Source organism: Muntiacus reevesi, chromosome 5, assembly GCF_963930625.1.
Source record: "Muntiacus reevesi chromosome 5, mMunRee1.1, whole genome shotgun sequence".
NCBI classification, from domain to species: Eukaryota; Metazoa; Chordata; class Mammalia; order Artiodactyla; family Cervidae; genus Muntiacus; species Muntiacus reevesi.
Genome location: NC_089253.1, coordinates 43,544,480 through 43,561,335, shown reverse-complemented (window position 1 = coordinate 43,561,335; position 16,856 = coordinate 43,544,480). Strand labels below are relative to the sequence as shown.

General features: G+C 52.1%; 1 protein-coding gene across 2 annotated transcripts in view; it reads right to left on the bottom strand.

Moving 5' to 3' along the window:
* Positions 1 to 16,856, bottom strand: part of LRP5 (LDL receptor related protein 5) — a 121,851-nt gene that overhangs the window by 71,067 nt on the left and 33,928 nt on the right. For both annotated transcript variants that reach the window (XM_065937933.1, XM_065937934.1), the window contains exons 2-3: positions 16,048 to 16,444; positions 7,507 to 7,704 (exon numbers count right to left, since the gene is read on the bottom strand). In XM_065937933.1, coding sequence (XP_065794005.1) covers positions 7,507 to 7,704; positions 16,048 to 16,444 — 595 coding nt within the window. The remainder of the gene's footprint in view (positions 1 to 7,506; positions 7,705 to 16,047; positions 16,445 to 16,856) is intronic.

The window sequence follows — 16,856 nt, the reverse complement described above, 5'->3', positions numbered from 1 at the left end:
GGAGAGAGGAACACTCGAGAGGCATCACTGACCGAAGACCATACGCTCATGCTCAGCGTCCATCTGACCCGACATTGCCTCTTCCCTGCTTTTCTCACCGCACCACGCGGCATGTGGGATCTTTGTTCCCCAACCAGGGATCAAACCCAAGTTCCCTGTGGTGAAGTACACAGTCCTAACCACTGGATTGCCAGGGAAGTCCCTTCCCCCGTTTTCTTGATGTCACTTTTTAAAACAATTTATTGAATACAAAGGATCATTAGAGAATGTGTTCAGTCACTAAGCCGTGTCCGACTCTTTTACCATTCCAGGGACTGTAGCCTGCCAAGTTCCTCTGTCCATGGGGTTCCCCAGGCAAGAATACTAGAGTGGGTTGCCATTTTCTTCTCCAGGGGATCTTCCCGATGCAGGTATCAAACCTGCGTCTCCTGCACTGCAGGCGGATTCTTTAAGACTGAGCCACTAGCGAAGCCCTCCTGAGAGAATACTATACCAACAAACCAGACAACCTAGAGGAAATGGATAAACTCCGAGAACCATACAGTCTTCCAAGAGTGAATCACGAAGAAACAGAATCTGAATAGACCAATACCTACTAACAAAATTGAGTCAGTAATCAATAAACTCTCCCCAAACAGAAGTCCAGATTCAGATGGTTTCATAGGTGAATTCTACCAAATATTTAAAGAAGAGTTAATACCTGTCCCTCTCCAATTATTCCAAAAAATAGAAGAGGAAGCAGAGAATAGTTATCACCAAAAAGACAAGAAACAGCAATGTTGGCAGGGATGCAGAAAAAAGAGAAACCCTCGTGCACTGCTGGTGGGGATGTAAATTGGTACAGCCACTAAGGAAAACAGAATCAAGCTTCCTCAAAAGACTGAAAATAAAACTACCGTACAATCCAGTAATTCCATATCTGAATAACTTCCCTAAGAAAATGAAAACACAAACTTGAAAAGATATAAGTATCCCTGTGTTCACTGCAACTGTGATTGTAATGGCCAATGTATGGAAGCAACCTGTGTCCGTAGACAGATGAACTGAGTGAATAAAGAAAAGATGGTGTGTGTGTGTGTGGTGTGTGTGTGTGTGTGTGTGTGTGTGTGTGTGGTGTGTGTGTGTGTGTGTGAATAAAATCCAGCAGAATACTACTCATAAAAATAATGAAATCTTGTCATTTGTGGCACCATGAATGGACCTGGAGAGTATTATGCAAACTGAAAAAATGGTCAGAGAGAGAAAAGCAAATACCATATGATTTTCTTGACATGTGAATTCCAGAAGACAAAAGGGAAACAGACCCATAGATATAGAGAACAAACAGGTGGTTGCCAGAGGGCAGGGAGTGGGGAAACAGACAAAATAGATGGGGGAGATCAGGGGTACAAACTTCCAGCTACAAGATAAATCAGTCATGGGGATTTATGTAATGGACACATAAGGAATATGGTCAATAATACCATAATGAGTTTGCTTGGGGATAGATGGTTAACTGTTCTTGCTGTGATCATTTCATAATTGAATCACTATGTTTTACACCTGAAACGAATACAGTAATATTCTATGCTAATTATAACTCAATAGAAAATATTAAAAGCCCAAACTCGTAGATACAGAGAATAGTCTAGCCGTTGCCAGGGGTGGGGCAGTGGGTGAAATAGGTGGAAGAGATCAAAACATACCAATTTCCAGATTTAAGGTAAGTCAGTCCTGGGGCTTTAATGTACAGCATGGTGACTACAGTTAACAATATTGTGTAAATTTACAAGTTGTCAAGAAAGCGGACCTTGTAAGTTCTCATCACACGGGAAAAAACTGTAAGTACATATAGGAATAGAACTGGACGTGGAACAACAGACTGGTCCCAAATAGGAAAAGGCTGTGTATTGTCACCCTGCTTATTTAACTTATATGCAGAGTACATCATGAGAGACGCTGGGCTGGAGGAAGCACAAGCTGGAATCAAGATTGCCGGGAGAAATATCGATAACCTCAGATATGCAGATGACACCACCCTTATGGCAGAAAGTGAAGAAGAACTAAAGAGCCTCTTGATGAAAGTGAAAGAGGAGAGTGAAAAAGTCGGCTTAAAGCTCAACATTCAGAAAACTAAGATCATGGCATCTGGTCCCATCACTTCATGGCAAATAGATGGGGAAACAGTGGAAACAGTGGCTTACTTTATTTTTCTGGGCTCCAAAATCACTGCAGATGGTGACTGCAGCCATGAAATTAACAGACGCTTACACCTTGGAAGAAAAGTTATGACCAACCTACACAGCGTATTAAAAAGCAGAGACATTACTTCGCCAACAAAGGTTCATCTAGTCAAGGCTATGGTTTTTCCAGTGGTCATGTATGGATGTGAAAGTTGGACTGTAAAGAAAGCTGAGTGCCAAAGAATTGATGCTTTGAACTGTGGTGTTGGAGAAGACTCTTGAGAGTCCATTGGACGGCAAGGAGATCCAACCAGTCCATCCTAAAGGAGATCAGTCCTGGGTGTTCATTGGAAGGACTGATGCTGAAGCTGAAACTCCAATACTTTGGCCACCTGATGTGAAGAGCTGACTCATTTGAAAAGACCCTGATGCTGGGTAAGATTGAGGGCAGGAGGAGGAGGGGATGACAGAGGATGAGATGGTTGGATGGCATTACCGACTTGATAGACATGGGTAAGCTCCGGAAGTTGGTCATGGACAGGGGGGCCTGGCGTGCTGTGATTCATGGGGTCACAAAGAGTCGGACACGACTGAGCAACTAAACTGAACTGACTGATAGGGATAGGTGTTAACTAAACTTATTATGGTCATCATTGTGCAGTATATATGTACAAGGGGGAAAAAAATGTAACTATGTAATAAGGGTAGATGTTAACTAAACAACCAAACTTATTATGGTCATCAATTTGCAATATACAGGTACAAGGGGAATAAAATGGAACTATGTGATAAGGATAGATGTTAACTAAACAACCAAACTTATTGTGGTCATCATTTTGCAACATACACGTGTAACAAATCAGTGTCATACACCCAAAATGAACATAATTGTATATGCCAATTTTATCTCAATAAAAACCAAAACCGAACAAACAAAAAAAATGTCTTGAGGTGAAATTCACATAACACAAACTAACCATTTCAAAGTGAATAATTCAGGGCCCCATAGCACATCCACAATGCTGGGCAACCACCACCTCCAGCTACTTCCCAAACATTCCCATCCCCATAGGAAAACCCCGAACACACCAAGCAATTAATCCTCATCTCCTCAACTCCCCTGCCCCCCCAGCGCCTGCTGACACCAGTCTGCCTTCTGTCCCTAAGGACTGGCCTGCTCTGGACCTTCCGAATAAATGGAGTCACACAATATGTGGTCTTTGGCGTCCAGTCTCTTTCAGGAGCAGCATGTCTCCAAGGGCACCTGTGGCGCGTCGTCTCTGTGCTTCATTCCTGTTATGGGTGAGCAATACTCCGTGGCACAGATGTGACACCCCTTTTGTATCCATCTAGCATTCATCCATTGGTGGGCATCTGAATTGTCTCCACCTTTTGGCTATTATGGATGGTCTTGCTATGGATATTCATGTACACGCATTTATTTCAGTTCCAATTTTCAATTCTTTTGCAGGTATAAACCTAGAAGGGCTTCCCAGGTGGCTCAGTGGTAAAGAATGAGGCTGCCAATGCAGGAGACACAGGAGATGCGGGCTCGATCCCGGGTCGGGAAGATCCCCTGGAGCAGGAAATGGCAACCCGCTCCAGTATTCGTGCCTGGAACATCCCATGGACAGAGGAGCCTGGCGGGCTACAGTCCATAGGATCTCAAAGAGCCGGATAGGACTGAGCACACAGGCCCAACTCAGCAGCAACATAAACCTAGGAGCGGAATTGCTGGATCCTACGATAATTCAATGTTCACACCCCGGGGAACCATGAAACTGCTTTCCATGACGTCACTGAGAAGCCAGAGGCCCGTCACTTCTCAGGAATGTTTCTCCTCCCTGAGCCCTGCCTCAGCTGGAGGCCGCCCCACGAAGCCAGTGCCAAACTCAGCTCACTTCACCCACCCTCACTGCTCCTTTCAGGATGCCCCAGGTCCCGGGATGCAACCCCACCCATGCCCCCTCTGCCTCCCGGGAATATCCCGAGCACACCTGCCTTCACTGAGGGCTTACTGTGTCCAGACACCACGCACAAAAAAGTCAGACCCTGTGAATGCCTCCGGGAAGCAGCATTACAGTCCCCAAAGCCCATCCCAGGCCCCAGGGCTCAGAGCAGTGAAGCAACCCAGTCACGGTCACGACCACGAGAGAGGCCTGGCAGGTCCGTCTGCTCCAGGGCTCACCCTGTTTACCAGGAGGTAATGTGCCATCTGAATAGCCCTGGGCACATCCATAATGAGCACTGACCATCTGCAGAGCCAGAAAAATCAAGTAGGTAGAAGAGAGGCTGAAAGTGGGCCCCGGAGTCACAGTGCCTCACTTCCAGCCTTGGCTCTGACTAGCTGTGTGGCCTTGGGCAAGTTCAAGTCCCTCTCTGTAGACCATCGTAAGAGGGGATCATAACACAAGGCTTCCCAGGTAGTGCCAGTGGTTAAAAAAATATATAAACCCTCCTGCCAATGCAGGAGATGCAGGAGACATGAGTTCAAACCTTAGGTTGGGAAGATCCCCTGGAGGAGGAAATGGCAACCCACTCCAGTGCTCTTGCTTGGAGAATTCCATGGACAGAGGAGGCTGGAGGGCTACAGTTCATGGGGTCGCAGAGTCAAACATGACTGAGCACAGGCATACTAGACAGCAAACACTTCACAGGGTGGATATGAGGGTGAAATGAACTGACGGATGTCCAGGAAAACACCAATGTTATACAAGGGTCAGCCATCACATCATCACGTTGCCACCATATCCTCACCACCATCATCACCTTCATCACCATCTTCATCACCTTCATCACACCATCATCACCATCATCACCTTCATCAATACCATCATCACCTTCATCAATACCATCATCACCATCATCACCACCATCATCACCTTCATCAACACCATCATCACCATCATCACCTTCATCAATACCATCATCACTACCATCATCACCTTCATCACCACCATCATCACTTTCATCAACACCATCATCACCATCACCACCAACATCACCTTCATCACCACCATGTCATCACCACCATCATCACCTTCATCACCACCATCATCACCTTCATCACCACTATCACCTTCATCACCACCATCACCTTCATCACCACCATCATCACCACAATCATCCCCACCATCATCACCACCATCATCCCCACCATCATCACCACCATCATCACCTTCATCAATACCATCATCACCTTCATCACCACCATCATCACCATCATCAATACCATCATCACCACCATCATCACCACCATCATCACCTTCATCAACACCATCATCACCACCATCATCACCATCACCTTCCCACCATCATCACCACCATCACCTTCATCACCACCATCACCTTCATCACCACCATCATGTCATCACCACCATCGTCACCATCATCACCTTCATCACCACCATGTCATCACCACCATCATCACCATCATCACCTTCATCACCACCATGTCATCACCACCATCATCACCTTCATCACCACCATTGTGTCATCACCACCATCACCACCATCATCACCTTCATCACCACCATCACCACCTTCATCACCACCATCACCACCATCATGTCATCACCTTCATCACCACCATCATCACCTTCATCACCACCATCATCACCATCATCACCACCATCATGTCATCACCTTCATCACTACCATCATCACCTTCATCACCACCATCATTACCTTCATCACCACTATCACCTTCATCACCACCATCATCACCTTCATCACCACCATCATCCCCACCATCATGTCATCACCACCATCATCACCACCATCATCACCCCCATCATGTCATCACCACCACCATCACCATCATCACCATCACATCATCCTGCTACCACCTCCATCAACATCACCATCATCATCATCATCACTACCACCACCACCATCACCATGAATATCACTACCACCACCACTACCATGATTTAAATGCCACCATCATCCTCACTGCCCTTCATCACAACCCCTTGAGTAGGGCACTCCCACCCGCAGCCTCTATAGACTCTAATGCTCACCCTTCATAATTGCCTGGATCACTCAGTTCTCCAAGGACCTCGGTTCCACAGGCCACCAAACCTCAAACAGGCCCCAGGCCAGGCTGTGATCCAAGGACAATGGGAGGGAACGTTTCAGATCAGCTGGGGCACACACAGCTCAGCTCTAAGATGCCCAAGAGGCACTGAGGCTTCCTGCCGACAGCCAGGAGAGTGACCTTAGAGGTGGGTCTTCCAGCCACAGTCCTGCCTTCAGTGACCAAAGCCCAAGCTGGAAGCTTGACTATAACCTCAGAATACACTCAGAGCCAGAACCCACCAGCTAAACCCCTCCTAAATTCAGATGCCCCCAGAAATCTGTTCACTGCTTCAGGCCGCCAGGGTCTGGGGTACTTTGATACACAGCGGCAAATGATCACGGCACATGGCCTGAATAAAATGTGACAAGACTGCCACCTCTTCACAACTGCTCCAGCTGGCATCTACCTGTGTCTGCAGAGGTCCGGCTGCTGCATCGTCCCCATGCAGTGTCACCACAACCCTGAGCACCCACACACTGCCCGCCTGGCCCAGGAGCCCCACCAGTGTAGGTTCAGGGTCTGTTCAAGCGGGAGAAGTCCCAAGACCTGGCACAGAGCCAGCAGGCAGGAAGTCAGTGAATAAACCACCCTTGACTTGTAAGGGCGGGCAGGCAGGCAGGCGGGGTGCGGGCTCGGGGGGTTTCCTTACATGTAAAATGTCATGAAGCATTTTAAGCTGTTAGGCTGACCAGCTGACCAGCAAGCCCTAACAGCAATTACCAACAAAGACAACATTCTTTTCATTCATTCAGCTTATTTTATTGAGCACCTACTATACGTAAGGTCCTCTAGCCAGACAGGAATGCAGTGAACAAAATTCTGGCCATGCTTCTGCCTCCAGAAACTCAGTGCTGGGAGGAGGAAGGTGTGCAGATAAGTCATCGCACCCCATCAACTCCAGGGCCTGAGTCCACAATCGCTTATCTGCAATACTGAAACCAAAAACTCTGAAATTTGAAAGCACTTTGGTGGCAAAACCTGAATGTGGACGAGAGGTTCTTTATTGCCTTTTCCATCCCACTTAGAATGAACCTTCTACATTTTGCCATAAAACAGATACAGGTGCCTCCCGAGACCCCGCTTGGGTGGGATGTCAGATATGGTGCTCACACCATTACCGATCTCTGTTCTGAGGAGGCCTGCGTGCTGAGGCCCCCAGGTTTTCAGATGCAAGACCACCAGCCTGAGTAGAGAAGGGCCAACCAGTCCCCAGAGGGGACTGACGGGCCAGAGAGGAGGGGAGGGCCCGGAGCCGGGACTTACCGGAAGGAGCCGTCCAGGTTGGCGCGGTGGATGAAGCTGAGCTTGGCGTCCGCCCAGTACAGCTTCTGCTCCTCCAGGTCGATGGTCAGCCCATTGGGCCAGTAAATGTCCGAGTCCACGATGATCTTCCGGGTGCTGCCATCCATCCCTGCCCGCTCGATCCGAGGCGTCTCTCCCCAGTCTGTCCAGTACATATACCTACGAGGATAGAAAGCTTGCTTTTATTTGGTTTTTCTTTCCTGTCTACATGAATGCAAGCATATGAAACAGAGACGATGAATCTGCCCGGAAATCTCACCCAGTGTTTAGGCCACGGGATATTATTACTTCCGATTTACTTTCAAGCAATTAGTGCTACGTATTTTTTTTTTGTCCAGGAAGCTTGTGGGTTCTTAGTTCCCCAACCAGGGATTGAACCCACACCTTTGGCAATGAAAGTGTGGAATCCCCACTAACATATTATTTATTAATCAAAGCTGGATAATGAAATATCCTTGTTTCCACTAGTTCTCATTGAGCAGTATCTTCTGAGTACTCTCTTCTTCTTATTAAAAGGAATCTTTCTTGTTCTTTTAAGGGGAATTTTGTTGTTGTTTGGTCGCTAAGTCACATCCAACTCTTTTGCAACCCTGTGGACTATAAACAAGATTGCTGGGAGAAATATTAACTTCAGAAATACAGATGACACCACACTTATAGCAGAAAGCAAAGAAGAACTAAAGAGCCTCTTGATGAAAGTGAAAGAGGAGAGTGAAAAAGTTGGCTTAAAACTCAACATTCAGAAAACTAAGATCAAGGCATCTGGTCCCATCACTTCATGGCAAATAGATGGGGAAACAATGGAAACAGTGACAGACTTTATTTTGGGGGGCTCCAAAATCACTGCAGATGGTGACTGCAGTCATGAAATTAAAAGACGCTTACTCCTTGGAAGGAAAGTTATGACTACCCTAGACAGCATGTTAAAATTCAGAGACATTACTTTGCCAACAAAGGCCCATATAGTCATAGCTTTGGTTTTTCCAGTAGTCATGTATGGATGTGAGAGTTGGACTATAAAGAAAGCTAAGCACCAAAGAATTGATGTTTTTGAACTGTGGTGTTGAAGACTCTTGAGAGTCCCTTGGACTGCAAGGAGATCCAACCAGTCCATCCTAAAGGAAATCAGTCCTGAATATTCATTGGAAGGACTGATGCTGAAGCTGAAACTCCAATACTCTGGCCACCTGATGTGAAGAACTGACTCATTGGAAAAGATCCTGATGCTGGGAAAGACTGAAGGCGGAAGGAGAGGGGGACGACAGAGGATGAGATGGTTGGATGGCGCTGCTGATTCAATGGACATGAGTTTGAGTTGATGGACAGGGAAACCTGGTGTGCTGCAGTCCATGAGTGACTTAACTGACTGACTGGACTATAACCCACCAGGCTCCATAAGTTATTTAAGTGATTCCACACTGAACGTTTGCAGTTTTCTGATTTTTTGCTCCTATGAAAATGCCGTAAATGAACTTCTTCTAAAAGGCAGCTAAAACATGTATAATGGAATGTTACTGTGCACTGAAAAGAAATGAGCTATTAAGCTGTGAAAAGACACAGAGCAACACGAAATGCATATTAGTAAGTGAAAGAGGTCAGCGTGAAATGTCTGCATACTCTGGTTCCCACACAGGACACTTTGTTGAAGACAAAACTATGAAGACAGTAAGAAGATCAGGGGCTGCTCTGGGCTCGGGAGGGACGAATGAGTGGAACGCAGAGTATATGCAGGGCAGTGAAATGATTCTACAGGATAATACGGGACTTTCCCTGGTAGCTCAGTCGATAAAGAATCTACCTGCAGTGCAGGAGACCTGAGTTCGATCCCTGGGTTAGGCAGATCCCCTGGAGAAGGGAATGGCAACCCACTCCAGTCTTCCTGCCTGGGAAATCCTATGGACAGAGGAGCCTGGCGGGCTACAGTTCATGGGGTCGCAAGAGTTGGACAGGAAATTAGCGAAGGACTAAACCACCCACCGCCACAGGATAACACAATGGTGGACTGCTGCTGCTGCTGCTGCTGCTAAGTCGCTTCAGTCGTGTCCGGCTCGTAGCGACCCCATGGACGCAGCCCACCAGGCTCCTCCGCCCATGGGATTTTCTAGGCAAGAGTACTGGAGTGGGGTGCCATTGCCTTCTCCGACAATGGTGGACATGTAACACTAAATCTCTGTCAAAAGCCATTAAATTTTCATGGATATGTGGGACCTCTCTTTATACCCCCCCCCCTCATTTTTACTGTGAACCTAAAACTGCTTAAAAAAAAAATAAAGTCTGTTGGAACTTTCTAGGTGGTCCAGTGGTTAAGATTCTGCACTTCCATCACAGGGGCCTAAGATCCCACATGCCCTATTTATTTTGGTGTGGCCAAAAAAAACAAATTATAAACATCTCAGTTATTCCAAAGTGGGCTATGGGTGATTCTGCTCTGCTTAACCATGATCTCAGGGTCTCCAGCCAGAACCCATCGCCTGTGTAGAGGCTTCCTTATTTGATGTCCCACCATGAGAGCAGAGATAATATGCATGCATCTCGGGTGACGGGTTCAAACTCCATCAGGGCCCAGCTGTCCTAGCGGGATGCCCGCTCCATGTGGCCCTTCAGTGGAGGGCAGAGGGGACCCACCAGCCTGGAGGGCACGCATCTCCTGGGTTCTCGGCCCCTTCGGCTGTGGGTCAGTCACAGGACACAAAGGGGCAGACCTGTTCTCTATCCATCAGCGTCTCTCCACAGTGGAGGGGGAACAGGGCCTGGATTCCCCTTGAAGGGCCCTCTCCCCCATGAGACTCTCCAGCTGCAGTGGTTGCCCCCACACCCCCTTCTGGGGCAGCACAGAAGAGTCCTGGGCAATCAGCAAATCCCACTACCCTCGGCCTTAGAGGCTGCTTTAGAAACAAATGATTGGTTTACGCTGGGCAAACGGGTGTCAGTCTGGAAGGGGTGGCTCCTAGGAGCCACCTGTCCTGTTGTGGTGGGGGGGGCGGTCAGGGAGGAAGCTCAAGCCCAGACGGGGACCAGAGAGGCTGTGGGATACCGGGAGTGACAACAGGTGACTTCATGAGCATCCTAGTTCCCTGGACCATGGGCTTCCCTTTCAGCAGCTTCTATTACCAATCAAGCTCCTCCCCCGCCCCTCGGCTCTCACCTCAACTTCAGAGGTAAAACCTCACCACAAACCCTGTGCTGCCGGTCACCAGGGACCAGCGAAGCCAGCAGGAGCTTTGGGGAGACCAGGCCCAGCCTTGCCCTTTGGGGGTCTCCGTCCAGCGGGAGAGAGAAAACTCCATGCACACGGCTGCCATCCCCTGAGATGGAGCTCTGAGGACCACCCCCATCTGTGGGGCCAAGTGAGGGGGGTCATGTCGGAGCTGGTGCTGCTGGATTGTGACAGATGATGAGAACGAGCTTGCGGGGGCTTCACGTGCAGCGAGGGGCCAGCCATACCCCGCTGTCCCAAGCTCCCCTGTTCTCCAGCCCCGTGGGACAGAGAACTCAGAACGCCTCTCCAAAAAGCCTCTTAGGCACGCTTCTTTGCATCTAGCAAGAAGTGACGCAGTTGTCATTCAGTCCCTAAGTCGTGTCCTACTCTTTGCGATCCCATGGACTGCAGCACGCCAGGCTTCCCAGTCCTTCACCTTCCTCCTGAGTTTGCTCAAACTCATGTCCATTGAGTCAGTGATGCCATCCAACCATCTCATCCTCTGTCACCCCTTCACCTCCTGCCCTCAGTCTTTCCCAGCATCAGGGCAGGGTCATTTCCAAAAGAGTCGCCTCTTCATATCAGCTGGTCAAAGTATCAGAGCTTCAGCTTCAGCATCGGTGCTCCCAATGAATATTCAGGGTTGATTTCCTTTAGGATGGACTGGTTTGATCTCCTTGTAGTCCAAAGGGACTCTCAAGAGTCTTCTCCAGCACCACAATTCAAAATGCAGGAAGAGCAGGAATTACTATTTCAGCGGGACAAGGGAGAAAACCGAGGCTCTGAAAGGGTGCGCTATGCCGGTCACAGGCTCCAGGAGGAGCAGAGTGTGGTTTTCTCGTTGGGGCCAAGGCCTGTCCACCTGGGGACACACGGCCCTCTGCCCGCCTGGGGCGGTGGTGAACCTCTCCTGGCCCCTGAGGCTTACAGGTGCCCTTGGCCAGCTGCAAAGGCTCCCGCAGGCCTGGTGCGGGCGACTTTCCCTCCCTGCGTGTTTCCCACCCCCAGCAGCCTGGAACGAGCCCAGCCTCCGGCCCCCCAGCTGCCCAGAAGGTATCAGGAGAATAAATCTCAGAGCCCTCCACTCATGCCCTCCCCAGAGGCTCCTCGGAGGCCAGCAGGAAAGGCCGGAAAAAGCGCAGGCTCAGGACCTCCGCGAGGAGCATAATTCAAATTCCTTCCCCCGGGTTTCATAACAGAGGCCGGCTGGTTTCCTTAAATGGGGAACTCGCGGGCCGCCCCGCTCCCAGAGCCCGGCCGGCGCGGACGTGCTCGTGCCGGGCCTGGACGCCGCCGGAGGCCCCGCCAAGTTCCATGGAGGAGCAGCAACTTCCGAGGCCCAGCACTGCAGCCTGGGCTCAGCGCAGAGGGCCGCGGCTGGTGCGGTTGTGGTCGGGTCTTATTTTAGGGAAGGGCCATTTTGCAGTTTAAAGAGGGGGTTGGGTTTCAGCCTGGCTTCAGCTGGAGACCCAGGAGCCACCGCAGCCCCTGGTGGGCTGGTACAGGCATGGGCCCCACTGCCCGCCCCCGCGCGAGGCCGATGTCCTCCCAGCCCCAGGGCCTCGGGGCCAGAGAGGCCTGCTCTGCCCCCCACGTGGGCACCTGATGCTGGCAGCGGAGGTGCCTGGCCTGGGCACTCACTGTGCCACTGCTGAAACGGCCCAAGTCCAGTCCCCGGGGTCTGTGGGCCCTTCTGCCTGTGGGGCTCTTGGTCACGTGCAGCCTGGGGTGGACGTTAGGACTGAGGACCCTCCTAATGACATCTGGGGCAGGATCCCTTCATTAGAGGAGGGACCCCAGTTGTAAGGCAGAAAGAGGACATCACAAGAGGACACAGGGAGACAGGAGAGCCTCCCACGGGGCTGGGGGAGGTGGTGATGCCCCCTGCAGCCTCACACCTGTGGCCGGGGTGGAGAAAGAAACCCACTGTCCCAGGACTCAGCTCAAGCTCACACCAAGGGCCACCACCAGGCCAGTGTTTAGCGAGGTTGGGGTGCTGCCTATGGTTCCTCTGCACCAGCCTAGAGTCCACCCCTGCTGAGCAGCAGTGCTTAAGAAGATAAAGCAGGCACTGTTGACATTAACCACACCCCAGACAGCCAGCCTAGGACCACAGTGCAGAGTTCTCGCCCTCATTCCAGCTGGTGAGAGTGACACTTGGCAGCATCATTTTCGCTCCAGCATACATCAGACACATCACCGGGGAAGGAGGAGCTTAGGGGGAGAGGCTGGGGCCTCAGAAATCCTGCCCAAGGTTCAACACCAAAGTCAACTCTGCCCCCAGGGGCAGGGCTGTGATCCCAGCAGGATCTGAGGAGAGAATTCAAAGGCAAGATCAGAAAAGATTTCAAATAAGACAAGCCAGAGCCAGAGATGGACCAACTCCTGTGAATGCTACAGGCAATGCCAGTGTGGGTGTGAGCATGAAGACTGTACCCAACTGAGCACCAAGCACTTCTCAAACAAGTACCAAGCACCTCCCAACCAAGCACAAATACCTCTCAACTGAGTACCAAGCACATCCTGACTGAGCACCAAGCATATCCAAAACAAGCACCCAGTACCTCCCAACTAAGCACCAAGCACCTCCCAACTAAGCACCAAGCGCCTCCCAACTAAGCACCAAGCATCACTCAACCAAGCACCAAGTGCCTCCTGAGTACTTCCCAACCAAGCACCAGCACCTCCCAACCAAGTACCAAGCACCTCCCAACCAAGACGGCAAAAGGTTGTAAGGAAGAGAAAAAAGAAGTCTGTGCACAGATATGAAGACTACATTTCAGGCAGGCGGAAGGGGCATTTTTAACATAACAATAGTGACCATTTATTGATGCTACAACCGTTCTTGGTGTTCATGACACGGGCCAGGGTCACAACCCTGTACAGATGGGGATGCCGAGGCACAGGGCAGCCCTGCACCGTCCTCCCTTCTTGCCTAAATCCAGACGGTTCCAGCTTCAAAACAGACCCCCCACTACAAGCCCACTACCTCTAATCCATTCACCCCCCACCCACTGGCCCAGTCCTGTCCACCTTCTCTTGCCAGGAGCGCAGTAACAGCTGCTAATGGAGTTCTCAGCTCCCACCCTAAAGTTTCCCCTCACCCCAAGAGCCAGAGAGAGCCCCTTAAGCATGAGTCAGACCAGCGACCCCTCCCCTCAAAGCCCGTCCTGCCCCCCCACACACCCACCCTTGCAACAGGTCCAGGGCCCTCCTGCTAGCTGCGCCCTCTGCCCAGAAACCCTTCCCCCAGGTGTCTCCTGCCCTCATCTCTTCATGTCTCTGCTCAAATGCTACCGAGAGACGTCCCAGGCTCCTGACCACAGCGGGAGGCCCCCGCCTCTGCTCTGTGCCCGCGCCCTGCCGCCCCCTCCCGTGGCACACGCCCCTCTCGGCACCCTCCCCAGCGCACTGTGACGACCTCAGGGCTGCTCCCCTCAGCCTCTCCCGCTGCTGACGGATGCCCCCTCTTAGCCAGAGGGACTCAGCCACCCCAGCCACCATGACCCAGAAGACAGTGACCCTCTGTGACCCCTGCGGCCACACTGCGGGATGGGAGAGGCCTGAGGCAGGGACCATTTCCCAGGCAATGCAGAGAGCCTCCTGGAAGATCAGCTTGCCCACCAAGCCCCCCCCCGGCAGCTGGAGTGGCTCAGCCTTCCTCCGTGGGTGAGGGGGCCTAAAGATAAGTCACCGCCTGGCATGCCCCCCACCCGGGATGCTGGGGCGGCCCTCGGGAGTGAGGGCACCAGGCCTGTCTGGCCTGACCTCAGCGAGTCAGCTACCAAGGGCAATCAATCTCACGCACCCACCCCCAATGCATGTACACAGACACAGGCACACGTGTGCTCACAGGTGCACTCAGAGGTACACTCAAATAGGTACCAACACACACGCTCACACCCTCCAGGCCCACACTCAGAGGCTCAGACACACTTTCCGGCAATGCATGCACACACACACACACACACACACACACACACACACACTCTAAGCTTTTACACAACCCAGCAGCTCCAGAGGAACCACTCTTCCCTGGCATCAAGATGTAGTCGAGGGCACGTTCTCAGTCAACACACTGAGAAGCCCACGGAAGGAACTTTACGCGGCCACTCAAGTGCCCCCCCTCACCTAGCGTGCTCCCCGAATGCTACTCAGGCACCCGCCCTGGCAGGACAGGCCTCCGCCCTCAGCCCTCATTCCACCCATCCCAGGCGGGCTGAGAGGTCCCTCCAACCCAGGTTGCAGGCAGGGCAGCCAGCACCACCCCCAGGGCAGCAGTGGGCAACAGGATCAGAAACCAGGGTCCTACTGCGTTTCTGTTCCAAAGATGCCCGACAGCCATTCCTGATGAGCGCACAGCAGAGGAGCCTGCGGACCCAGCAGTGGGCTGGGCGTGGCCAGTGGGCGGGCACCAGGCTTGACACCGCCCAGCTAAGGGTGTGTCCTTCCCAGGCGCTGGGAGGAGGGGACAGAGGGCCAAGGGTGACTAAGTCAAGAGCTCCCGCTAGGAAAGCCTGCCACTAGTATGGCCTGGAGGGCAGCTTGCCATCTCCTCTCCATCCCTCCAGCCCAGCCTTCAGCTCTGCGTAAGTTCTTAGCTTTCCCGCCACTCACAACACCCCACCTGGAACTGGGGCTGGGCCCTGAGCCTCCGGGGGTCACGTGAGCTCAGCCAGACCACGAAGCAGGGAGGAGCAGAGGGCTTCCAGAAGACACCAGAGCAACAATTTTTTGCAAGTTCCACATCTGGATGGGGAGTTTCACTTTTTCCACCGTGTTCTGCTGATGTAGTCATAAAGAAGGTGAAAGGTGTGGGTTCTACCTGGCAGAGTGCCCGAACCCTCCTCAGACACTCACACACACACTGAGACGTTTAACAATTCAGATCCACGGCCAAGCACATCGGTTGCAGTGAGTTTAGAAAAGAAACACATTCCAGGGTGTTTCAACAAATTCTGCAGGGTGGACTCATTTTAAGACTGCGGGTTTCCTCTGAAAAAGGTACTTGGTCTCAAGTAAATTCAAGAGAAAAATCACAGCCCCACCCACTCCTCCATCAGGAAAAGAAACTGATGCTGGGAAAGACTGAGGGCAGGAGGAAAAGGGGGCAGCAGAGGATGAGATGGTTGGATGGCATCACCGACTCAATGGACATGAGTCTGAGCAAGCTCCAGGAGATGGTGATAGACAGGAAGGCCTGGCATGCTGCAGTCCACGGGGTTGCAAAGAGCCAGACATGACTGAGCGACTGAACAACCACCCCCCCCCAAACCCCCAGGGAGGTGAGGCACTGGGTTTACCCGTGCGCGGGGTCCAAGGCGATGGCCCGTGGCTGGTCAAGGTCCTGCCAGAAGAGGACCTTCCGGGACGTCCCATTGAGGTTGGCCACCTCGATGCGGTTGGTCTCCGAGTCCGTCCAGTACAGCTTCTTGCCGACCCAGTCGCAGGCCAGGCCATCGGGCGACACCAGGCCGGAGATGACCACGTTCTGCACAGCAGCGCCCGTCTGGTTCAGGTAGGTCTGCTTGATGGCCTCCTCGCTCACGTCTGTCCAATACACGGCTCCCTTGGAGAACTGGAAATCCACGGCCGCTGCGTCCTCCAGGCCGCTGACCACGATGGTGGACTCCACCTTGACTCCGCCGGCGTCCACCAGCCGCACATCCCGGCGGTTGGCAAATAGGAGGAGCGGCGAGGCTGTGGGACAGAAGCAAACTGTGAGGACCCTGGCTGAGCTGCAGGCCGCACAGCCTGGCAGGCAGGGCTGTGTGCCCAGACCACCCCGGGGCCCCCACCCGGCCTGTGCCCAAGGCTCCCGGCCCCTGCCTTCCATCCCTGGGCACGGCCGGGACACCGCCTGGGTGGGCGCAGCACCCGTTCAGAGGCTCTTTCAAGGCAGCTATAGTTACTGGAATCACCGAGGGCTACCATGTGTCCCCACGACCCCCGCCAGGCCCCAGCAGCCCTTCCTGCCACGCCTATCACCTTGACCACAGATGCCGCCACAAGGCCACACTGCCGGGGCGCACACCGCTCACATCCCGGCCCCCACCCCTGCAGGACAGAGGCCACGTGGAGGGCTCCAGGTCAGGACCGCCCACGGGGCTCC